At 34.6% G+C, this 26583-nt stretch overlaps 1 protein-coding gene across 1 annotated transcript in view; it reads right to left on the bottom strand.

Annotated features, from left to right (window-relative positions):
• Positions 1–26583, bottom strand: part of CSTF3 (cleavage stimulation factor subunit 3) — a 71026-nt gene that overhangs the window by 9616 nt on the left and 34827 nt on the right. Inside the window, exons 4-15 of the mRNA XM_024558694.3 lie at positions 10853–10885; positions 10378–10475; positions 9538–9604; positions 9423–9457; positions 9208–9334; positions 7356–7433; positions 6451–6613; positions 4507–4616; positions 3793–3909; positions 3457–3531; positions 1780–1923; positions 1298–1400 (exon numbers count right to left, since the gene is read on the bottom strand). Coding sequence (XP_024414462.2) covers positions 1298–1400; positions 1780–1923; positions 3457–3531; positions 3793–3909; positions 4507–4616; positions 6451–6613; positions 7356–7433; positions 9208–9334; positions 9423–9457; positions 9538–9604; positions 10378–10475; positions 10853–10885 — 1150 coding nt within the window. The remainder of the gene's footprint in view (positions 1–1297; positions 1401–1779; positions 1924–3456; positions 3532–3792; positions 3910–4506; positions 4617–6450; positions 6614–7355; positions 7434–9207; positions 9335–9422; positions 9458–9537; positions 9605–10377; positions 10476–10852; positions 10886–26583) is intronic.

Raw genomic sequence — 26583 nt, 5'->3', positions numbered from 1 at the left:
CTATGACTGTTCTGCAGGTGAGAAAGCTGAAACAAGTTTATACACCTAACCCCAGGACTCATGCTGCAGTTAAGGACCAGCTGATGGTGTAATTATATTTACACATCTGACTCCCCCATGAGAATGCTCTGAGGGGAAGAATGTCCCTATTCACCTTTCTATTCTCAGACCCTAGTACCGGAATGTACTGAATAAATGATGGACAGATGGGTGGATGGATGAATGAATGATGGACTATCTAAGAGACAAAAATGCTGACATCAGATATCATTGTCCATTTTAGAACAGCAAATACTGTACATACTAGTAACTATTCTAAAAAAGCAAAAAAATTTAAATTGGTGAGGAAGATTAATTTCATACAAGAAAAAAGATTTTTAATTAAATGCTCCACTGTCTCACTTTTTAAGAGTTAAGTTCTCTTCCAGAGTGTAGAATCACTAAGCTGAAATACAAAATCATATTTAAATTTTTTTATTTTCTACTAGTTAGGTATATGAAATGCTATATATTTTCTGAAACTATCATTTCATTGATATATACCTGTGATATCTAGTTATATAATCATTTATATAGCATATAATTATATATTGCTTTCTTAAATCAATTTTAATGAGAGAATTTTTAGTGAAAAAATTACACGCCCTTGATTGTGGGTGACTGGACTAAATGAGATACATACATGTACATATGAACCTCCTAGCTCAGTGCCTGGTATAAGGTAGGAACACAACAAAGGATGGCCATTTTTATTATTATTATGACAGAACATGGAAAATAAAACTAAAGATGCTAAATAAACATAACGTTTGTTTTTTGAAATTGCTTCCTCAGTAGCCTCAAATCCTTTTACTTTATTACTTGAGCATCTTTGAGTTTTGGTGGCTAGAGTTTTTGTTTGTTTGTTTTCGTCTGTCCTGTCTTATCACCTCCTACCCCTTCCCCCAGACTGGGCACAAGAGATGATTTGCCCAGAGTCATCAGAGATGAGCATCAACGACTCTGTGTCTCCCAACTCTAAATCTGTGGCTTTCTCCTACTACTGATGGGACTTTCTGATGATGCATCAAAGACCATTCTTTATGCAGTGTCAAAGGCATCTACTATTTGCCAATAAATATAAATTCGTGGTTGACAGGCCACAAATATTTCTTGAGCGCCTATCAAGTACCTGATTCTGGTGTGAGGACCTAATTATAACATATTCAAAAAGGAAAAAAAACCAGCAACATAATTTCAGAGAATGACACTGATGGCTTAATATTAAGTAATCATTATAGACCTAGAATCTACTTACCATTGAGGTGAGAAAGATAGTCAATATAGGCCAGAACATATTCTGGAATATCTCCATACTTTTTTAGCCCCAGCTCAAAAATCTTAAAGGCAACAGATTTGTCCTAGAAGTAAAGAGAGGAAAGTACTTATTTCCCTAAAACAACGGACAAGATACTCAAAAGGATATTAAAAATATAATATCTAAACATGACAAAGTACAATAAGAATTAAAATGGAAATTAAAACATATTAAGTAAAAATTGCTGAGCTGGAAATCACTCAAGGGGGCTTAGATTCCGAAATCCGCAGTTTAATAAGGCAGAGATTAGCAGGCAGTGGGGTCTGAATCAATACTCCATACTACTTACTGTACACGATACACTCAGGCTTCCTTTATGACATGAGCAATTAAAACTTAATAACGAAAACTAGGAATACCTTTCTTTTAATTAATGTATCTCAGATAAAGGAAATTGTTTTATATTCTGTTGCAGCTCTTACCTTACTACAGTAATACTCCATGAGCGCTGCAGTGACATAGACATGATGGCGGGTTCTGGTATCTTCTCTTGCTTTTTTAAATATCATTCTTCCAGATTTGATACCTTCTGCCCTTCTTGCAAATTTCATATATTGGATATATACCTATGCAAAAACGAGTATTTGTTTTCTATTAGGTAGGTAGAATGGGATCCATGTAACATCCAAATCAGACTTACCATATTCCAATACAATGTTTTTCTCTATAAGAAAAGAATCATGAATACCCAAGAAATCAGAAAGTAAATTATAGATATTGCACTATCTAAATCCACAAGCCAATTTGTTCTTGTATTAACATTATTTTTATTTTAATCCTCAGCCAAGGATATGTTTATTGATTTTAGAGAGGAAGGAGAGGAAGGGGGAGGGAGAGAGGAAGAGAGAGAGAGAAACAGTGATGTGAGAGAGTAACATCCATTGGTTGATTTCAGGACATGCCCACGTCATGCCCACGTCCCCGCCCACACCCCTGCCCCCCGCTGAGGATGAACCCACAGCCTAGGCATGTGCCCTGACCAGGAATCAAACCTGCGATCTTTTGGTTTACAGGACAGCACTTTAATTCATTGAGCCACACTGACCAGGGCCTTATTTGCCCAGTTTTCATGACATCAACCTGTTACCCAGTATTGATAGATGAGTGCTTAAATGAATGAACTATGAGTTCCTTGAGAAAAGAAAATCTATCTAGTTTGTTGTCATACTACTGGAATCTACCACAGTGCACAGTACAGAGAGGTTTGCTAAATGAATTTAGAAATGATTATTAAGCCCTGGCCAAGTAGATGAGTTGGTTTGAGAGTCATCCAAATATGCCAAGGTTTCAGGTTCAATCCCTAGTCAGGGCACATGCAAGAATTAACCTATGAATGCATAAATGAGTGGAACAATAAATCAATGTCTCTCTCTCTCTCTTTCTCCACCTTCCTCCCTCCTCTCTAAAATCAACAAATAAAATTTAAAAATAAAAAAATGATTATTAAATGCCAACAGTTAGAGCAGTGGAATGCCAATATAAACCAACAAAAAAGCAGTATAGCTGTAGCTGACCTGAGGCAGAGGGTCTAGAGCCCCATGCATTGGCCTGTTCCCCCTTCCCTCCCACTGAAAGAGCTTCATTGCACTATTACAGAAACTCAAGGCTTTGAAAACCATTATTATAGAGCAGAATTCAGGACAAAGTGAGTTTCTATCCAATACCTTCTCAGGATGTTGGTTTCTCCTGCCTCCATTTTTTAAAAAGAAATATTTATTATATTTATTTACTATATTTATATTATGTGGCATAAGTGGCTTCAAATCATGATCACGAAGAAGGTATTAGATGGAGAAAGCCCCACTGTGGCTGTTTCATATTGCTGCATTTAAAAAGAAAACTGAGTAGAGAACAGATCAGTGATTGCCAGGGATTGGGAAAGTAGAAGGGTTGACTACGAAGGGTCACATGAGGAAATTTTGGGAAGTGACTGAAGTGTTATATATCTTAATTATGATGGCAGTCCCATGACTCAATGTTATTGGTCAAGATTCATAGGACTACACAATAAAAACAGTGACTTTTATTGTATGTAAATGCATTTTGTTTGTTTGTTAAAGCAGACTGCAAGTGGGAAAGAGATTCGTAATGTTACTCACCAAGGTGGGATCAATATCCTCAATTGCCAGAAGTCTGTTATATATACTGTGAACTTTCTCATACTTCATGCGACTCTAAGGTGGTAGAGAAGAAGTGGGTATAAATATATACTCTAAACAAGCAGGATTTGAGCTCTGAGGAATCCAGAGGCTGCATCCCACAATGGCACCTGCTTTGAGCATAAATATATGATGAGCGGAGGACTAGTAAATGTTCATTTTGCATCATCTTTGTCTACCAAAGCAATATTCTTGGCAAAGAGGCAACCAGAAAAAAAAATCCAGTCCTGCAGTAAAAAATCCAGTTATAAGAAAGCTGTAATTATTTTTACTCACCTCTTCATAATCTGCATATGCAAAATAAAGGAGCATATTCTTCTTTAATAAAGTGCTTATGGCTCTTTCATATATATTAGCAGCTTCATCACTAAATAATTTGGCATTATTCATATCCTAGAAGAAGAAGAAAAGCTCATGCTCAATAATTTTCATATAGCTTAAAGAGAATAAAATACATACTCATTATGTATGTACGTTCAGACACGTATATATTTCTGGATTTTAAAAATATTCCAAAGACTTAATCCACTATTTTAATAGAAGAATCATAAAGTACTCTAAATGATTCATCACTATACTACATTAAAAAAAAAAAAGCCACTATACTTAAAATTCTGACTAAGGAAGTCTAATCATATAAGAGTGTTACTAAAATTCATATTGACAAAGTTATTAACACTCTTTTGAAAAAAATTTTTTAAATTTATTTTTAGAGAGAGGGTGAGGGAGGAAGAGAGGGAGAGAAAAATCAGTGTGTGGTTGTTCTCATGCGCCCCCTACTGGGGACCTGGCCTGCAACCCAGGCTTGTGCCCTGACTGGGAAATGAACTGGTAATCCTTTGGTTCACAGGCTGGCACTCAATCCACTGAGCCACACCAGGCAGGGCCAACATTCACACTTTATTACCAAAATTCAGTGTTACACTTTTAGCAAATTACTGCTACACCAAAACCATGAAAATACCAAGAGGGACGAAAAGGAATACTCACCCCCTTCTCTGCCAGCAGTTTACTTGACTGTTCAAGATACTGGGCGGCTTCATACCAAATGTCAGGGTGATGGCCCAGCACGAGCAGGCACTGTTCATAAGCAAACATAACTAAGGAAAGACAATCACAACACTCAATTAAAATCAATATTATTTATGAAACTATCAATACAGGCATCATCATTAAATTATTAAGCTAAGATAGAGCACTCAATAATAAATCATAATTAGAAATAAAAAGCTTTAGTGATTTCTGGCACCATCATCCTCCCAAGCGCCATCCATCCATCATTTATTAAATTAATATTTATTGAGCACCAACTATATGCTAGGAATGTGAAAGACACCATGATTTCACCAGTGAGTAAGACTTCCTATACTCAAGAAGTCTGCAGTATACCGAGAAAAAAAAAAACGTTGAGAATAATTATAGAAAGTAGTTAAGTATTGTGATGAGGAAAGTACAGGGTACTCTTGAAACTTACAGCAGCAGCACTTAATATAGCTTAGGGATTCAAGAAAGGCTTCACTAAGGAACTGACATCTAACGCGAAATCTGAAGAAGGGAAAGAAGCTGGTCAGATGACACAGTAAGTGGAAAGCAAGAATGTCAGGAGTAGATACAAAAACGGTGTAGGCAAAGACAAAACAAAACAAAATCCAGTACTTCAAAGGCATAAGGGTAAGAGAGCAAGGCAAGAGTGAGGAACTTTTGAACGTTCCAAATTCTAGTTCTGGCAATGGCAGAGTAATTTGTATTGGATTGACTCTCCTGGAAATAAAATTCATCAACTGAAAAACACAGAAGCAACTATTTAAAGGCACTGGAGAATGGCCAAAACAACAGAAACCAGAGAAGACTGAGCTAGTAAAAACTCAGAACCGCACTGAGTGAGAGCGTATTTAACATGGCTTTTCTCCTCAAAGGGCGTGCCCCTGTGTGTCAGCTCGGGGACAGCTAGGACTCAGTCAAATGCTGAAGTCTTACTGGTTTGAGATGCATACCACTGAGTTCTGAGCTATGAGAGCAGCTGAAAACTAGGGGGGAAACTCCCCAAAAGAGACAGCCACAGTTGGTGGAGCCTGAAAATCTGGGCATACATGCCCTCAAATCTTTAGTTGACCCCTAAAATATATATACACAGGAAAGAATACAAAGAGCCCAAGCAGAAAGCAAAGCTGGAAGGCTGAAAGAGCTGAACAGGTATCTCAGCAGCTGCCCATTGTAATGGAGACCAAGTTTGGAATTTGAGTCCCAGCAAGTTAGATGGTCTGGGTAAACACCTTGTACTTTCCTTTATGTCTTAGGAGTGAAGACTGTGTCCCAGAACTAAGAGATTTACCCTGAGATTAAGGGCACAACTAAAACAGACCTATCCAACCCACCACAAGGTCCAGGTGATCTGCCAGTAACTTAACTCCCTGCTAAAATAAAACTCAACATTCTTCAGAGGAAGATAACAAAATCCAGCTTTGCAGTGATTTGTTTGTACATATGTACAAAATCCAAAAGAAAATGTGACCCAGTCAAGAGAAAGGAAACCAACACCATGATGGCCCAGTTGTTGAAATTAGCCAAGATTTTATAACTACTGGTATAAATATGTTCAAGGATATAAAGAAAAAGATGGTAATGAATGTGAAATTGCAACAGAGAAAAGGAAACTATAAGATAGGAACTATTAAAAAATTTCTAGAATGGAAATTATAAACTGAAATGTAAAATGCCTGAAGTGAAGAATTCACTGGATGGGCTAAACAGGACATTGGATATGATAAAACAAAGCTCAGTGAACATGGAGATAGACCTATAAAAATTACTGAAGCTGAAAACCCTAAGAGAAAAAAAGACTGGGGGTACAAAACAACCTCGGTAACCTATGGGATAATATCAAGTGGCCTAACATACATGCAACTGGAGTCCCAGGAGGTCTAATCTTATTACCTCTTTTTGTTATAAGCGTCTGATCTTCTGTACGAAGAGGGTTACTCTTTTCCCACTGTATGTATTTCTTCCACATATCTACCTGCTGAGCTTCTTGAGGAGTATTCTGAGGAGGCACTGAGGGAGCATTGCGGTCCAAACCTTTCATTACTGTCTCATATTCCTAGACAATAAACATTTAGCATTCTGTGATGAGCTTAGAACAACTCACATATACAGATACACAGGGTGGACTTGATCCGTTTGGAATACTTTGCTAAAATGTCTATTTCTTCCAAATGGCACTTTGTTAATATAATCTAAAAAGTGTTTAAGAGCAGGGAGAAAGATCACAGAGATTTACCTCCCCAAGAACAGGTTGCCAGGACTGGGTGAAGAGAACGCCCTTGGGCCCTCTCTATAGGTAATCTAGGAGGTCACTGTCTGGGACAGATCAACATGACTGATGATCTGGTGGCATCATTACTGACATCTGTGGAGAACCTATCTGTCCTTTTAAATTTCAGTAGTTTGTATTACCAGGCTATTTTCCCTAACTTCTCATGGTGTCAATTAACGAAAAGGTATGTTCACAGGACAGAAGTCTGTTCCTGAGAGCTGTTATGGGACAACAGAGTGGGACAGTATTCAGATACGCATGAGCAGACAGGAGGGTAGGATAAGAATTTCTTCAATTCTAGTTGGAACCTTGTCTCTATGACCTGATTCTATATTTGAAAATTTTCTTCCAAACTCGATTTATTCTATTTTGCCCTTTTACATATCTGTAAAGAGGTATTTCATTTCCAATCTATCATTGGCTCAAACATTGCAACTGTCATTAAGACTGCTAATGACTGAAAATATTAAGAGTAATACCAGACAGGAAAAGTTCTTATGTTGAGTGGCCTGACAGAATTTCGTACCTTTGCTACACGCCTAGCATTCATGTAATCTCTACTCCGATCTTCAATCATTTTTTTAGCTAAATGAATATTGATACCCTAAGAAAAAAAAAGGAAAACATATTAGTTTTAAATTAGCTATATTTTAATATTAGCATAATTATTCATTTACTGAACTGGCAATAAAATTTCCATATATCAGAAATTTTAAAAGTTATGTAATGAAAACTTCTTTATTTCCCATACAATTCTAATATCAGTAATAAAGAATGATGTACAGATTTATGTGGGTGAACAGCCATGTAGGGGGAAAAAAAGAAATAAAAAAATAAAAGAAAATAACTGCAGAGGTAGGGGGCAGACACGAACATTACCATTCCTGTCCAAGAGTTCTCAAAGAGTAAACTCCTGCATCCCAAGACCCTTTCGGTGGGGTCCCTGATATCAAAACTATTTTCATATAATACTAAGACATTATTTGCCTCTATTACAAATACACAGTGGAGTTTTCAGAGGCTACATGACATTCAATACCGTAACAGATTGAATTTAGAAGCTGATCAAATCTAGCTCTCTTCTATTAAGCTAGATATTAAGGAAATTTGCAAAAATATAAAACAATGCCATTCTTCTCACTAAAATTTTTCTTGTTCTGGAAAGTAGTTTGTTTTAATACTACTTATGTTAAAAGGTAAAGAATTTATTATTGTAAAATTTAAATGACTAAAAAAGTATTTAAAACTTCTTAGTTTTAACGTCAATATGCTACTTTGACATATAACACCTATATTAAAAGTTCTCTGTGGTCTTCAATATTTTGAAAATCCCAAGACCAAAAGTTTTGAGAACCACTGCTCATACCTATGAAGGAATGATTTCAATACTCTACATAGTTCTTCCAAACCACAGAACACATAAGGAACATTAAAAAAAAAATATTTGAGAAAGAATGTGGCAGGGTGGGGGTGTGAAGAGAGAGAGAGAGAAACATTAATTTGTTGTTCCACTTATTGATGCATTCATTGATTGATTCTTATGTGCCCTGACCAGGGATCAAAGCTGCAACCCTGGCGGGTATTGGGATGATGCTCTAACCAACTGAGCTACCCACCCAGAGCTTATGAGGAACTTTCTTTTAGTGATGAAGCTTATTTGGCATGTGCGTTTACTTCTTAGCTCTAATGGTTAAAGGATATGCCAATGAGCCAAAAACCTTGACTTGCAGCTCCATTCCTGACAAATGCAAGCCAACACCCATATCTGTAACTAGGTGAAAGTGGTGCATTGCAGCTGATCATTACTGCTGGAAAAAATTCCTTTTCACTTTTTTCATCCTCACCTGAGGATATGGTTTTTTTAATTGCTTTTAGAGAGAGAGGAAGGCAAAGAGACAGAGAGAAACATCAATTGGCTGCCTCCTTGTATTCAACCTGACCAGGGATAAAACTCTGTAACCCAGGTATGAGCCCTGACTGGGAATCAAACCCACAACCTATTGGTATATGGGACAATACTCCAACCAATGGAGCAACCCAGCCAGGGATGTTAAAAACACTTTTGAAAAAATACCATTTCATAAGAGATCAATGGCAATGTATGTATATGATTGTGTGGATAGTTCAGCACTGAATAAAAATTGTTTGTTAGAATTTCAATTTTTCCAGAATATCCTCTAAAAACAACTCATCATAATACGAGACTCTCAAAACCTTGCAAAAACATTAGCAGTGTTCTTTCATTATAATCAACATAGAAAAGACATGTGCAGCACTGATACCCAGGTACCTGATACCAGAAAGGCTAGAATCCGCAAATCCACAATGCGTGAAAATTAAACTGGCTTGGTTACAATAACTACTCTGGCCTAATTTACCTCTTCGTACTTGTTATAGTCCCTCCAGAGTTGTTCAATGTTGATCATTGGATTAACACAACCTCGTTGATAAACCCTTCGGACGGCTGTTATTCTCTGATTTTCTGCGTAAGACCCAACAGCCTCCCTGGTGTTGGATAAGAAAGGCCATCAATTATACTATAGTTAAATCAACTGTGCACAGTGGGGAAAAAAAAAACTATAAAAATACTTACACGCCCTTTAAGAAATTGATGTAATCCACCCAAATCTAAGAAATAAAATAAAATGTTACTTTCTTCACACTTTCAAATTTATTAAGTGTATATATTAAAAAATTTTTAACTCTACCTGGTAAGACATAATTTCCATCCCAATTTTATCCAGTGCAAAGTCATATGCTTGAGCCATTTTTTCTCTGAAATAAATGTGAAAAACATGTTTTATAAAAATTATCTTTATTAAAATGTATCTACAACTAAAGCACAATCATAATCTCTGATCATATGATCAGAATAGCATTTGAACATTTTGTATACAGAAACAAAAATTTAAAGGCTCCTTTAGAGGTACATCAAGTTCTTTTATTTAGCTTACCAATGTCATTAATTTAACTTCGTTTTTTTTACCTACTGCTCGAGAGCTTATCAACAATGAGGCCCAGGTTTTACTAATTTTTATATCTTTTAAACTGCCTAATCTTGTACATAGCAGAGTAAAATGTGGAACTATCTTTTGTAAGCAGGTCAGTTACATCTGAAGCTCTATTAGCTCTGAAGTAAAATTTAGAGAAAAATATTTGCTTTTCAATATAAGACAATGAAGTATAATGAGGAAAAGAAGATTGAATTCTTGTTATAGACATAACTTGCCTGTGTGTTACACATAAAAATAGCATTTGGGAAAGGCCCATTACTTAGATTCAGTGAAGACAGATGGGTGCGTTAAAGTCCAAGCAGGGAGACCAACTAAACAACAATAGAATTGTCAGGAATGCCTTGGAATACGTAAGGAGCACACTGCATCATAACCTGCCAACAGTGATGCCATGACAAGTAATAAGATGCTTTTTCTTACGTTTGACAGCAAACTCATCTCTTTCCCTGGAGTTAAGAGGAGGTGTGAGTTACTGCGGGATGGACTGTGTGCCTTGGAGGGCACGTGCATTCTGCAGATCCTGACTTAACTTACTTGTAACTTGGTAGTTTGCCCTTGGTTTCTCGGACATATGAAAGATAACACTTCCATAAATCAATGTGCAAAACCTTCATAAGGCATCTCTGAAATAGCTATAAATACAAAAAAAAATTATCAGAATCCATGGTTAAATTTCACAGGTACATGGGTGACACGGAATATTAAAAAACGTAGCTCCTTTCATGTATTTATCTTCTTGCAAATAAATAGTAAACAGCAATGCCTTTCCTATTTCTTATTTTTAGATAATCAAAGCATTCTCATTATTTGTCAGTAGAATATAATCACTCCCTTTTCCAAATTTTTACTAACCTTTTAAAGCATAAAGAAAAGTTGAGTAAGTACAATCAACTCCTCTATAATCACTACCTAGATCTAGTAATTGTTAACATTTACTGTTTGCCATATATATGGTAAGTCTTAATTTAAACTTCAGCATAAAAGTCAAAGCATATTTAATAGAACTCACCTTTTCAACCTTGTCATAATTTTTAGCTTTAATCTGAAAACAGAAAAATATCTGATTAACATCATTCTTTAGAGTATTAAGACACTACCTCATTTTTAAAAATAATCCTGCAAATCCATCTCTATACTTTCCTACTAATTCTACCTTTCAAAAACAATAGACATTTGAACCCAACATAGATGTATGCATTGTAAATATGCCTTATGTAAGTTGACCCTATATGAATAGATTTTCATGCACTCATGTTGAAATTTTGTGAATTTAAAATTTTGTAAAATAGTCAACAAGATGAATACAGATATACAAGGCATAGTAGGACAGAAAAAAAATCTTGCTAATTTTCACCATACATAAATTTTTTAGTCACTCAGGCAAACTACTGTAGTCTAGGCACTGGGGATGCCAGTGAACACAACATACATAGTCTGCCCATGTTCTCATAGAGCTTACAATTTTATGGGGAAAATAAATGTTCAGGTAGAGTAAGTACAGCGAACATTTAGGAGGAGCATAAAACGCAGACTTGGGGAGCTGCAAAAGATTTCCTAGAAAAAATTTGGGTGTTACACTGGTAAAGAAAGGGAAGAGTTATTCCTGCCAGGAAGAATTGTGTGTGCAAAGACCGAGGTTAAATATTATTAGACTTTCTTTTCTGAGTATTTTCATCAGATGGTAGGCAGAGTTTGTTGCTCAATTGGGATAGATCAGTCTGTTTCACCCTGATAGATGAATAACTTGGTTGGTTAAAGAAATCTTGGTTTGTGGTCCTTTTCTCTCAGTAGTGTATATAAATTTTCTGTTTTGTGGCTTAGGATGCTACAGATGAGAACTCTGAAGACAGTCTTTGAGCTTGACAACTTTCTTTTTAAATTATTGCCTCTTCTCCCTTTTCCTTTTAGAACTCCTATTATACACGTTAAGTCTCCTTATTCTATCCTCAAAATTTATTTTTACCCACTTTTTGCTCTAGGTTTAAAAATACTTGTTCCACTTGATCCTCCAGGACACTAATTTAAGTCTCCAAGCAACCATCCTCCTCCACTATTGCTGTAGTTGGTTAAACAATAATGGTTTCTGACTCCAGAGTTTTAATACTGTTCTTCCAATCTCACTGCATTCACATTATTTTACTCCTTAGTGTCTCTCTCCTGCAGCAGCTCTACCTTGTTGGGGGCCTATCCCAACAGTTGCTGGATCACTAACTGTCCAATTATTTTTGCTGTCTAGTCACTGAAGCTGTGTTGGCAGTCTTAAGAGTGGTAATTGATTCTCCCCCTACCATGACAGCTATGTAGCAAGTGTAGAGGGAAAACAGGCTGTTAGTAATTCTCTGACAAAAAGCCAGAAAGAAATCTTTGCTCAAGAGTAGGGAGGACTTAGCATGCCTGATGTCCACATTCCTTTGGAGTAGAAAGGCAGGTGAGGGGTTCTGAGTATCTCTATGGGTCAGTTCTTAAGCCTTGCCCTGGGCTCTCCAGGGGCCGTCTGCTTTGAGACAGCCATAAAACCTGAGGTCATGCATCCAGCTGCTTAGCTCAGTAGAGGTAAATTAAGATGGGAGTGGGAGTGAAGTCAAGTCACCAGCTTCCAAATACAATGAGAGATTATATACAGTTCTTACAATAGGCTAGGAAAACCAAAACTACTTAGTGGGAAAATTGACAAAGAATATGAATAGGTGATTCCCAGAAGAGAAAATGAAAATGAAAATGAAAATAAAAACAGTAAGGCAACACAAACAAACTTACCAAATGGGAAAAGCAAATAAATACCAATCAGAATGGTAAAAGCTTAAAAGGGTATTAACACTACTGAAACAATATGAGGAAAGGGGATTTCACACATTGCTGAAGGAAATATGAATTGTTATGGCCTTTATGGAAAGCCATTGGTAAAAGCTATTCAAACAATAAAAATACACAAATTTTGACACAGCAATTCCATTCCTGGAATATACTCCATAGAAATAAAAGCACCAGGATATAAAGGTGTTATACAAAGTTATTAACTGCAAACTTTCCAGCAACAAAAAGTTAACAAAGTAAATATTCACCAACAGAAAAATGGTTTAATATATTATGGTACATTCACATCATGGAATATTATATATCCATATGAAATGAATTAGGACAGTACCACATAGTTTGGGGGAATTTCCACAAGATTTTATTGAATAAAAATGTGTATAATATAATCCATTTTTGTAAAACAGGATCAAAAATACATCTTATTTATACACATGTATGTCTGTATGTGACTATGAGAATGGAGAAAATATGGAAAATACACAAAGTTGTTAATACAGTTATGGGCAGAGTTCTATGTGTGGAGGAATAGAGGCAAGAAAAAAGACTGAAGATCAGTTATATGATTTCGTTTATTCATTTCAGTAAAAATTACATATCAGTATGTGTAATAAATGTAAACCAGAAGAATTTTATATTTCTTTCCTACACAAATTGGTCCTACATCTTGGACTCATCAATTATTTGCTTTAATCAGTATTGGTTCAATACGTATGTGGAAAAAGACACTTCTGATACAGGATGTGTCTCTGGCCTTGAATACACATGGCCATGGACTGTCACTTTTAAATTCACCGATATTCATTCTCTGACAGCCCCTTTCTAAGAGCCTACACTGGTAGCATTATCACAGCAGGTATAATCTCATTATTTTTAAATATCACTCAATTTTTAAAAAAATCAACCTACTTTGGAGAAACTGTGTGATAAAATAAAAAGGATCTGATCACCTTGTATCACCTACTGAATGTCTCCCAGCATCAGTGTTCCTACTTATAAAATGGGAATAATAACTACTGTAAGTGATTTTCCAAAAATTGAAAAGAAAAGCAGTTAGACATCCCAGGTGCTCATAAATCATACCAATTAACAAAATTATGAATCAAAGGAGTATAAACTTTCATTTCATTTTCTCTAAATAGAACTATGTAAACCAAATAGCCAGAAAGACTAATGTCATTATTATAACTGACCCCATTAGAGAAAAACAAAGGTTACGGTGTAGGTCACATTCAAGTTCCATTATTGGTGAAACTGTACAAGAACATGTGAACAGCCTTCCTTGGGTCATCCTACTACTGCACCGTATTTCTTTAAAAAGTTATTTTTCTGGGTATTGTTTACTAGTATTTATGTGAAAACAACTTACCTCTAAGTTAAATATTCTTAAACATATTTAGCATAGTTATGTGTACAGGGATCGACTTGATAACCAAAGCTTGGTTTAAATTTATATTAAAAAACAAATCTTAGCCCTGGCTAGGTAGCTCGGTTGGTTGGAGCATAGTCATCAGGCGCTATGGTTCTAGGTTCATTCCCAAATCAGGGCAAACACAAGACATCAACCAATGAATGTATAAATAAATGGAAAAACAAATGAACATTTCTTCCTTCTCTCTAAAATTAGTAAATAAAATTTTTAAATTCTTGATACTGCTTTAGATTTCATTTTGATATCACAGATTCTCAAGTCTATCATTAACCAATCAAAAATGCTGCCATTTAAAGCCCTTTATATACATAAAAATAATTTACAAAGCATACTGAAATTTGTTCATATCTATTAAAAGTAATGTTATATAGCTATAAATGACAGGGGCTCTTAAAATTATTTTGTTTTCAGTTTTCAAACATTAATGTGCAATTATCTGAGGTAAATGTAGATTGTTTTATAACAGGAATCTTCCAAGTTAGTATAATGCAAAGATTTTAAAAATGATTAGAAATATACCAAAATATGAACAATTTATGTGGAAGTGTAATGGAATAATTGTCTTTTCCAAATGTATATAATGTGGTTAATATTATTTTATAATTAAAAATCATTACAAGAAAAGATTGAGGATAATTTTTAATACTTATCCTTTTGATTTATCTGCTGCTAGTCTAAAAATATCATATACTTGCGATATATTTTTTGATGAGTTATTTTAATTTTACCAAGATGTGACAAGTTGCTTTTGAGGGAAAGGAATATTTTTAATTATCAAAATACTAATTATTTTTATTTTATTAAAAAAGAAAAATAACTAGATGATCAATACTAGATTTTTTTTAATTTGATTAAATTAAATGAGTGGTTATTGGGGAAGACTATTACAAGTATGACTCTAAATAAACACAATCTAACCTGATACTTAAAAAAATTTTATTTTATTGATTTTAGAGCAGGAAGGAGAGAAAAACATTAACTTGCTGCTCCACCCATTCATGCATTCATTGGTTGATTCTTCTATGTGCCCTGACTGGAGATTGAACCCACAACCTTGGTGCTTTGGGCCAATGCTCTGAACAACTGAGCTAACTGGCCAGGGCCTATTCCTGATCATTTTAAACACTTTTTAATTCCAGTCCTTTGTTAACTTCCAAATTACTTCCCAAGCATTAATTGAGCAATAATTATCTTTAATTGTTAATTAAATAATAATTATTATTTAATTAATAATTAATTAAAATCAATTCCCTGGGAAATCACTGAACCTAATGATCACTTAAAACAAATTATTTAACTTTCCAAATGTAAACCTTATCAGAAGAAATGTCTAACAAAGCTTTGACTCATGGGTAACATCCATTTTTGACCAGTTCAGAGTAGCTGTGCCCTTTACCTGGAACATTTTTATACAATCTAAAGAAGCCACAGTATTTAATGGTTCAAAACTAAATTAGTTTTCCCTTGCCCTGACTGGTATTGCTTAGTTGGCTGGGTGCTGTCTCACAAAGGGAAAGGTTGCTGGTTCGATTCCTGGTCAGGACACATGCCTGGTTACTAGTTCAGTCCCCAGTCTGGGCACATGCGAGAGGCAACCAGTTTTTCTCTTTTTCTCTCCCTTCCTCTCTCTCTCTAAAAATAAATAAATAAAATCTTATGAAAGCAAATTAGTTTTCCCTAAATAGTATTAGGAATGGTTTTTATATTTCATGAAACATTTTATAAAATGTTGATGACCTAGAAAACTAACATTTTTCTTAACAGAGAAACCTTTACATGTAAACAGCATTTTACCTGATTACCTCAAAATCAATTTTTTTTATACCTTGGGGGGAAAAAAATTCCGTAACATCAGTATTTTTTAGAATTGTCAATTGTAAGTCATTAATGAGTAACTGTACAATTTTAAACAATTCAAAAACATATTTGCCAAATGAACCCACATGACATAACTCTATAAAGTAAACAAGCCTAACAATCTAAAGGAAAGTCTCTACATACCGTGTTTACGTTTTCATATAATAACCACTTGGGACAAGCCAATGCTCATCTTCACACACTACTGGGCCAGGTCCCATCTCAAATGACTTTACATAGCAGCTGCTTACAAAAATTGTGATAAATACACGAATTGCAAACCCATATTCCTAATTTATTCCTGACATCTTTTCTACTCTAAAGTATAGCACATGCATTTTTGTAGAATTTAAGACAATTAATTAAACTGAGTTTGAGCCATAGAAGCTGCCTGATTCTGCTTGTCTTATATGAAAAGCTTAGCCTCAAAACTGAAAGCACATGGCATCGTAAACACAAATCTTGTGGTCCATTCATTAGTCTTTCTCACTCTTCTGCTGCTTTCTAATCCCTTAAATCCTGAAAAATATGTCTTGGAAATATTACGATACATAAGTAGTTTTAAGGAATTTGGGAAATAGAAAGGAATGGCCCCTGCACTTTAAGATCTTCAAACATTCTTAAGTTGCTACAGTGACTATAGATCTTGCGTACCACCACATGGTCTCAATTTTAAAATAAAGATATCAGAAAAGGAGTGTCTGCAAACTAATTCATTTTATTCAACAAGAAATTGTGTGCCTATGTGGAGGCTCTTACTAGCTGTGGAAATACAGTGGTGGATTATACTGTTTTATATATAACTTAGTTTTATGCAGTTATATTTCAGCAAAGGAGTCAAATAGATACTTCACAGTTAAATCTTTTTCTGTATTTCCTAATTTTTCCTACAACCTACTGTATTATTTCTGTAATTTATAATTTGGCTATTAAATGTAGGTACAAATGTATATACATATACACAGATTGAAAGATTTAACAAATTGGCTAAAAGTTGTTGACGTCCTATAAATTTTATTTCTTGTGGCCCTTAAAATGTGTTACAGAAAGAACTATTGGTTAAGTATCAGTGGAAAATATAAACTATTGTTAGTATAATTCAAATTAAAGTTTGATAAGCAAAAATACATTTCTAGTTTAAGTTTACATTCATTTTGATTCTTTGTACCAACCAAATTAGGTATTAATCTTCCACTTTTCCGAACTAAAAAATATTTGTAGTGTGTGCTTTGGATTTATCAGGTGGATATGGGAATGTGAACCTGAATTTTATTAAAGATCTTATAATCAAGTTGGAAATATTAAATTATTGTTGAGAAGACTAAATTTTTAAATTTATTTTTATATATGCTCCATGTCCTATAAAATTTAGTGGAAAAGGAGTTCCATGCAAATTACTACCAAGGACAGTTTTACTGAGCAGATGAAATCCAGGCCATTAATGAGAAAAAAAGGTTTGTGTAACTCAATGAAATAACATAGTTTCTGAAGTTTTCTGTGCCATAGTGAAGACATCCATACCACAAAGAATATGTATTGGGAAAATAAGTGGGCTAATTTTGGTGGTGGTCCCTTACAGGGGGCCTAAATAAAAAGCCAAGCAGAGTTTCAACCTGACACACACAAAAATTGAACGTCACCCCATAGTGAAAGTATAGAAGCTATGGTGAGGGAGTGTGAAGATGGGGAAGACAGAGGTGGCTTTCAGTGTCATGGGATGGGACAAGAAGACACATCCCGAGAAATAGCAAAGAAGCTGTTGTTGTCATCCTCAACTGGGTAATAGTGGCCTGGGCTTTTGGAGAAGGCAAGACAGCAAGAGAAACAAAGGAATACAGAGGGAGAAATAATACAAGTAATTTTTTCATGGGAACAAAAATGAAAAATGTGGTAATTGCTGCACAGTAAAGTTTACTTTTTATTGGATTTAATGAGATGATCATAAATAATTCATATAGAAAATTTTTAGGTGAAGTTCTGGGTCAAGATGGTGCCATTCATAAACATGGCTCTCCTCACAAAACCACATCAAAATTCAACTAAAATAGAGACCAATCATCACTCAGAACCGTCAGAAATAGAGTTGAACAGGAGTCCGACAACTATGGAATTAAAAAATCCACACCCACCTAGACTGCTAGGAGGGATGGAGACATGGAAGTGGCTGCTCCCACATCCACGTGTGGTGAATAAAAATCCGAAAGGATATCTTGGGAGTGAGGACTCTCAGACCCACACTAACTCTCGCTCGCTGCCCAGGGTGTTCCAGTGCCAGGAAGATAAGTCTCCATAACATCTGACTGCAAAAACCAGCAGGGATTGAGTCTGTGGAAAAAACTTCTGGAGTCCTAGCCTGCGAACCAAAGGGTTGCTGCTTCAATCCCCAGTCAGGGCATCTGCCTGGGTTGTGGGTCAGGGATAAATCTCTCCCACTGACCTGCCAACAGCAATCAAGTCTCAACTACAAGCGGAAGGTATACTCAGCCTACACAGAGGGTGTACCTTGAGTACCCAGCTTGGGTGATAGGGGAGGCTGTGTCACTGGACCCACTGGACACCTACTATATTAGGCCATACTTCCAAGACATTGAGTCAAAGTAGCTCTACCTAAAACATAGAAACAAACATAGGGAGGCTACCAAAATGAGGAGACAAAGAAACACGGCCTAAATTAAAGAATGGATCAGAACTCCAGAAAAAGAGCTAAATGAAATGGAGATAAGCAATCTATCATATGTAGAATTCAAAACAGTGGTTATAACGATGCTCAAGACAATCAAGTGAGAACCTCAGCAGCATAAAATAGATCCAGTCAGAAATGAGCCATACACTAATTGAAATAAAGAGCAATTTTTTTAAAAAAGTTATTTATTTTTAGAGAGGGGGTAAGGGAGAAAGAGAGGGAGAAACATCATTGTGTGGTTGCCTCTCACCCACCCCCAACTGGGAATCTGGCCCACAACCCAGGCATGTTCCCTTACTGGGAATTGAACGGGGGACTCTTTGGTTCATAGGCTGGCACTTAATCCACTGAGCCACACTAGCTAGGGCAAAATAAAGATTAATTTAAAGGGAAACAACAGTTGAGTGGTTGAAGCCAAGAGTCAAACCAATGATTTGGAACATACAGAAGCAAAAAACAACCAATATGAACAAAAAGAGAAAAGAATCCAAAAAAACAAGGATAGTGTAAGCAGCCTGTGGGACAACTTCAAGCGTTTCAACATTTGTGCTTAATGGGGGTGTCAGAAGAAGAGAAACAGCAAGAAATTGGAAATTTATTTGAAAAAATAATAAAACAAAACTTCCCTAATTTGGTGAAGGAAATAGACATGTAAGACCTGGAAGCACAAGGAGTCCCAAACAAGATGGCTTTAAAGAAGCCCACTCCAAGACACAACGTAATTAAAATGCCAAAGTTTAAATAATATAAAGAGAACCTTAAAAACACCAGGAGAAAAGCAGTTAGTTACTTACAGGGGAGTTCCCGTAAGAATGTCAGCTGATTTCTCAAAAGACACTTTGCAGGCCAGAAGGGATTGGCAAAAAAATATTCTAGTCAGGAAAAACAGGGACCTATAGCCAAGGCTGCTCCACCCAATAAAGCTCTCATTTAGAATTGAAGGGCAGATAAAGAGCTTTCCAGACAAGAAAAAACTAAAGGAGTTTATCATCACCAAACCATTATATGAAAGGTTAAAGTGACCTATTTTAAAATAAAGATCAAGACTATGAATAAAATGGCAAAAATAAATTATCAATCAACAATTGAATCTAAAAAACAAACTGAACAAACATGAATAGAGACAGACTCATGGAAAAGGAGTGTGTTATGATGGTTGCCAAATGGGAGGGAATGGGGAGAATGGGTGAAGAGGTGAGGGGATTAAGAAGTACAAATAGGTAGTTACAGAATAGCCATTGGGATGTAAAGTACAGTATAGGAAATGGAGAAGCCAAGGAACTTACATACGTAAGTTGTGGACATGAACAACAGTGGAGGGCATTGCCTGAGGGAGAGGGGAAAGGGGGAAAAACTGGGGCAACTGTAACAGCATAATCAATAAAGTATAAAAAAAGAAATAAAAAAATGTTTTAAAGCTAGGAGATATATTATTGATTTCAAGTAAGACAGTGAGTGGTATTAAAGATGTACATTTGAGTCACTGGTTTAATTTCTCAAAAATATCCATTACCAGGCAGAGAAAAGGAACAGAACCCCCAAAAGTATTTGAGGTAAGAGAAAGGATAAAATCCTGTCTAGAAAGTCAAATAACACTAGAAGAAAAAGAAACCTGATGGGTTTTATACTTTTATACTGCTAAATAAGCGTTAACATTTATAGTGGATACTATCATGGGTAATGCTTCAACTAGCATTTCTTAAAATCACTTTTCAAAAACTGGATTAAGTTTCTCTACTTTTTGAGCAATTTGCCTACTCTTCCATTATTTCCAGTAATTATGAATGTAGAAAAAAAATACATTTCCTGCTTCTATAAAATTTATAATGTATTCCTCATAAAATATTAAATTTTTATCAATGCTGCTATTCACTCTTAATTGTAGATCAGAATTATAATCACATTCTGCAACTCTGCCTTTGATACTTTTATCACTGTATCCAAATAAATTATACATTTATTTAATTCTTAATCTCTACTCTTGGACAAACTACACAATGGCCAGTTTTATAAAACTGTCAAGCAAAAACCATCATTTCCTAGCTCAATGTGAAAAATCATGCTAGCAACCTTTGATAGTGAAATGCCAATTCTAAATTATCAGTCTAAAGAAATGATCATAAATGTTTAAAGATATGTAAGTAAAATTTTATTTACATTAGCTGTTTATAAAGCAAAAAATGAATGAATAATAAAGGACTGGTTAAATAGCATGTATCTATAATGGACATGGGGCTGGTTGAGAAGGGGGAAAGAATTAAGCAAAGAAAAAAAAGACTCAGGGACACAACAGTATGGTGACAGCCAGGGGGGAAGGGGATTGGAGTGAGGTGGGAGAGGGTAAAGGGAGTATAGATGTTGATGGAAGATTTGACTTGAGGTGGTAAACACACAACACATTATACAAATGATGTAGAATTGTACACCTGAAACCTATATAATTTTATTAATGTCACCCCAATAAATTCAATAAAAATGTAAATAAAATGGACTTTAGCATATTTAGAAGTTGATTTTTACATAGTAAATAACAAAAAGTGTAAAGTCGATGTTACGACAAAGTTTTACATTTTTATTTTATGGGTACCTACATCTAAAAAAGCTAACAGTGGTAAAAGGTAGTGGAAATATAGATTTTCCATTATATTTATAACTTTACACATTTCCCTGAAATAACTTATTCTTCTTTAAGTTGTATTTATTTGTAGAGTGAGGTGAAGGGAGGAAGAAAGAGAGGGAGAGAAACAATGATGTGCGAGATAGATCAGTTACCTCCCACATGCCCCCAACTGGGGACCTGGCCTGCAATCCAGACGAGTGCCCTGACTAGGAATCGATCCAGCATTAGGTTCACAGGCCAGCAGTCAATTCACTGAGCCACACCAGCCAGGGCTATTATATTACTCTTTATATAAGAAAAATACAGAAGTTTTTTCTTTTTAAATAGTCCTGACAAGTTGTTTTTCCTTCGTGTCTTTTCAACTTCCATTCATTTGATGACATTATGCTTGCCTTTTAAAATTGCACTATTTATTTCCAAATTTTCATTCATCCACATATATAGCTTCAGTGACAACTGTTTATGAAAGCCTACTATAAAAATCATTTTTTCAGCACTCCATCTAGGTACTATTTCATTGACTCATTTGACAACAAGGGAGTCCACATTATCAAAGAATCCCTCAGGGCATGTTTGTCTTTCCCATCTAGCCCTGTGGCTGGTAATTGAGACTCTATGTCCCAGGACCTGGTCATTCTTCTGAGATATGGCTTAATAAACCTTTTTTTACCGCTCCAGATAATAAAATCCCACAAAGTCAATGAGTTGTATCAGTTTATTTCAGAGCATCTAGAATAGTGCCCAACATATAGTAGACATTCAATAAATAGTTGTTAAATAAAGGTGGATAAAAATCACTGATTGCATATTCATTCAAAATTAACTTGAACTAATATTATGCTATCTTTCCTATTAATGAAAATATGAACTTTTACGGAAAACTCATAAGTTCTATAATTCTGGTTAAAACTTTAAAAAAACCTCACTTCACTAAAAGGGTTTATGGTAAAACATTAACAGAAAAAACACACTTCAATAGAAAGTGTGTGCTACGTATTATATGGTCAGTCAATTCAGAATAAGGTGACAATTTTTAAAAATAGATAAGGACTGATTAAAACTCTAATATGGATTTTGAAAGTAAATTTTCACATGGTTTTGATGATGTAAACACCCAAATCAATTTCATTTTTCATTCTCTTGGATGAAAACATGATTTCCCATCTAATACTGCCTTGCATAACTATGTAAAAGATGAGAAATTGGGATTTTGAAAGTGGAAGTTTAAATAGGTAGATATACCTAACAAATTATCTTTATAAAAATTAAAGGAAAAAAAATCAGGTAAAAACCCATTGAATTCCAGTGGAATCAAGACTGAGAAATGAATTGTCTTTCTCTATGATACACGTTCCAAAGGTGAAATTTTAACTCTACTTTGAAATATTAAATATTATTTCCAGAATGTTTATAAAATAATCTCATAGGAACTTATTCTTTTTTCCTTACTCCTTAAGTTCCTAACTGCATTCCTCTTAACAGGGTCACATTTAATGACTTAACAAAAGCATGCACAATTTTCTTTAAAATTTGATTTATATTGTTTGAATTGTTTGATTTATACTTCACATTTTATCCCCTCTAAATATGTTTTTGATGATATTTTCCAAAGTGGTGCCACAAAAAGTAATTAATTAAGTTCAAATCCTATATGGAATACTATGAAGGTTTTAGTAGGCTAGAATGAAATAAAGATCAGACTGGAATTACTGCCATAAAAAAAAAAAAAAAAAAAAAAAAAAAAGAACTCTGTGTTATCACTGGAATGCAAATAGAGTTGAAGGGGAAAAACCCTGAACAAGTCAGTCAAGAAATGATCTATCCTGTAAATGAAGCCTGGAGGAAGGTTCCTGTAATCTAATAAACAACTGGTCAGTGGATTCTAACATACAGGTGTAATTTTGTCCAGGCTTTATGTAACAGATTAGTGGAGCTGTCAGATTATCAGAAGCTGTGACATATAAAAAGTAATAGGAAAACCACTTTTTCCTAATGCTCAGTTCTCCAAAGAACCTGAGCTCCAGACAGCCCTTTCCCAATCACTCCTACACCTGAAGAACAGAGGAATAAGAACAAGACCATTGTTCTATTACCGTCCCCTCCTCAACCACAATATGCACACGAAGCATTAAAATAATCTAAGGATGGGCTTTCAAATGCTACAGTTGAGATACACTGTTGGATAGTAAGGCATACATGTTGGAAAACTAGATTTCATGGAATGTTTAATTACCTCACCATTGGGAAAACTAGTTTTTAAAATGTCTAATGTTAAATAGTACAAATATAATCTACATACTACGTAAAACTCACAAAGGGATCTCTCATGCTTAAAAGATACTTCATTTTTCCATTTTCAGTGCCTTATTGAATAACTCAAGAAAATGTATACTATGAAAAAAGATTTTTCTTCACAAATATTTTATAGGCAAATCAATTTAAGGGGAAAATGTAACTACAAACAGAAACATACTCTTATGAAATCTATTTAAAATTATTGTCATTACATATGGGCAATTCAAGTCTCTCATGTCTTTCTAGTGTTGAGTTACAAGTATGTAAAAGGTTTAAGATGTTTAAGAAATATAATTCGCAAATAAGATTTAAATGGGAAATCATGGGTTTTGTTCAGCTAAATGAAACTAAGCACACAACATGTATTTGAAAGAAAAATATTTAACTCAAGTCAAAAAACCAAAATAAGAAAGGAAAATATTGGTCTTTCTTCTCACAGCGTATTTATCATTCCTTCCAATGTGACACTGAGAAAAACATAAGCAATGAAGATAACATATTATTTAATTATATCAAAATTACTTGAACTTGTGGTCATCATGCTGACGTTAAAAGTTTCTCTTAACTTTCCTAATGTATAGTACTTCTGCAAATTAAAAAAATATATATATACATATATATCAAAATATAAATGGGGGAAGGACATCAGTTATCAGAAAAATAAATCTACAGGGTCTTTAAAGATACGAATGCTCACTCTCATTTATAAGAAATGCAAATAAAAACCACACTGAGATTGTAATTCTTTACCTACAAAAAGTGGAAAAAATTAAAGTGTAATAACAAATTACATACAGAGGATATGAAGTTGGCTCTTTCCAGGATTACAGTGTGATTTTCTATTATTACAACCCCCGTGGAAGGCAATTTGGATATAAAATCTCTTTTTAATCCCACAAACTCTTTGATTCAGCAATTCCTCATTTATAAATTTAATAAGCAGGTATATTCACACAAATGGAAATGACATGTTCACGGATTTCAATGCTGTTATGTGTATAATAAAATGTGTTTGGGAAGAATATAAATATCCTTCAGTAGGAAACAGATTAAACAAAATATGGAATAGTAAGTACCTGTTTTTTAAAAAAAAAAAACACCTCTAAAATGTACTTTGTTAAGCAAAAGAAGTATATAAAAAGCAAGGTGGAAACAGAACATAATTACATAATTACTCATTTAAAGGAGAGAGAATAAGCAAGCTAAGTATTTGTCGCTGGGCAGCTCAAAGATGAGCAGATGGGTATCTTGGATTTTTGGAGTATAATTTTTCAAAAATGTTTTAAAACTAGATGATACATCTGCTTTGTGGCTTCTCTTATGTTTAAACATATTCCTGCATTTCATTAACAGTTCTCAAAACAAACATTCCAAATACTCTATGAGCAAAAGAAATAGGACATATATTATACATACAGAAATTAGATATATATTCTTAAATTATTTAAGTATTTATTAAGGCAAGGAAATACATTTGCAGTTTCTCTACATACCTGTAATTCAAGTATTTTAAAAAAGAAAACCAACTTAACACAAACTGGTAATATATAGGACAGAGGTACATACTATCATCAGGATTTAACTCATTTAATCAAAAAATTCTCAAACCTGCCTGGATGGTGTGGCTCAGTGGATTGAGTGCTAGCCTGAGAGCCAGAGGGTCGCTGGTTCGATTCCCGGTCAGGGCATATGCCTGAGTTGCAGGCCAGGCCAGATCCCCAGTCGGAGGCATGCTGGAGACAACCATACATTGATGTTTCTCTCCCTCTTTCTACCTCCCCCTCTCCAAAAATAAGTAAAATAAAAAATTCTCAAACCTAAAAATGGATATTAATTACTGAAACAAGACATTGTTGTCACTTAATATTTTAAACATTTTAAAAAGTATTTGTAACATTTAACAATGAGATTATTGAAGTATATATGTGGGTAACATTTGAGTGAAAACCAACACTTTAGAAACTATTGGAAGCCACAAACTTTAAAAAGTTATGGCACTAAACCAATCAAGTAAGTTTTACCTAATTTATTTGTAATTAAATATTAAAATAATCATTAAACTCTTAAAGGTAAAAAATACCATTACCATTCTAATAAAAGTCCTTTCATTTTATGAGAACTTTCATTGAACAGAATGACTGGGGGAGACAGGTTACTAATAAAGTAATTATTGAGAAACTTGGATACTTAATATATTCTTTAAAATATGCAGATATAAATCTTTTGAGGAAATTACACTATAATCAGAAATGTCCAAAATACACAGTATTTTATTGAATCTAGATACTTTTTCACCTTTCTGTAAATTTAAGAGGCAATTACAATCTTCTGGCTTCCATCATTGCTGCTAGGGAAACATCAACTGTGAATCTTTTGAAGCTTATTCGTCTGTTTGAATCCAGCTACTTCTGTATTTTTTTTTCTTTCATTTTCTATCGTTTCATTTTCATATGTCTAGGCGGTAATTTTTCTTGTGATTCATTTAACATCCTGATTGAATTCTTTGTTGGAAATCTTGAATCTGCTGAAATCATTAGCATTCTGGAAAATTCTTGCTATTTCTCTTCAATTTTGTTGTAACCATTATCTGTCTACTTCTGGAAATCCAGTAACACATTTTCACCCTACATTTTGTAGCTCTTAATCCTCAATTTACTATTTTCTATCTTACTGTCTCTTGAAGCTCCAATCTGAACTTCTCCAACACTTCAATTCTCTCTTCAGCACTGTGTTATTAACCTATTTCAAACTTTATTCTAGTTTATCAAGTCTTTGCAGATACTTTTAATATAGATGATTCCTTGTATTTAGTTTTAACGACTGAACTACTTTTCCTTGGAAAAATATTTGTGGAGGTTCTTCTATGCGTTAGGATGAAGATGCATTCATCGAGAAAGGATCTGAGTAAGTGCATTAGGTACCAAGCAGCAAAACTCAGTTTGAGTCCACCATATTTTATGATTCAAATTCTTTTTGAACCACCCACGTGACTTTTATTTGAGTCACAAATCCACCCAAGGGCCAACTTATTGTTGTAAC

This window comes from Desmodus rotundus, chromosome 5 (genome assembly GCF_022682495.2).
Source record: "Desmodus rotundus isolate HL8 chromosome 5, HLdesRot8A.1, whole genome shotgun sequence".
Taxonomy (NCBI): domain Eukaryota; kingdom Metazoa; phylum Chordata; class Mammalia; order Chiroptera; family Phyllostomidae; genus Desmodus; species Desmodus rotundus.
This window is presented reverse-complemented; position numbering and strand designations above follow the sequence as displayed.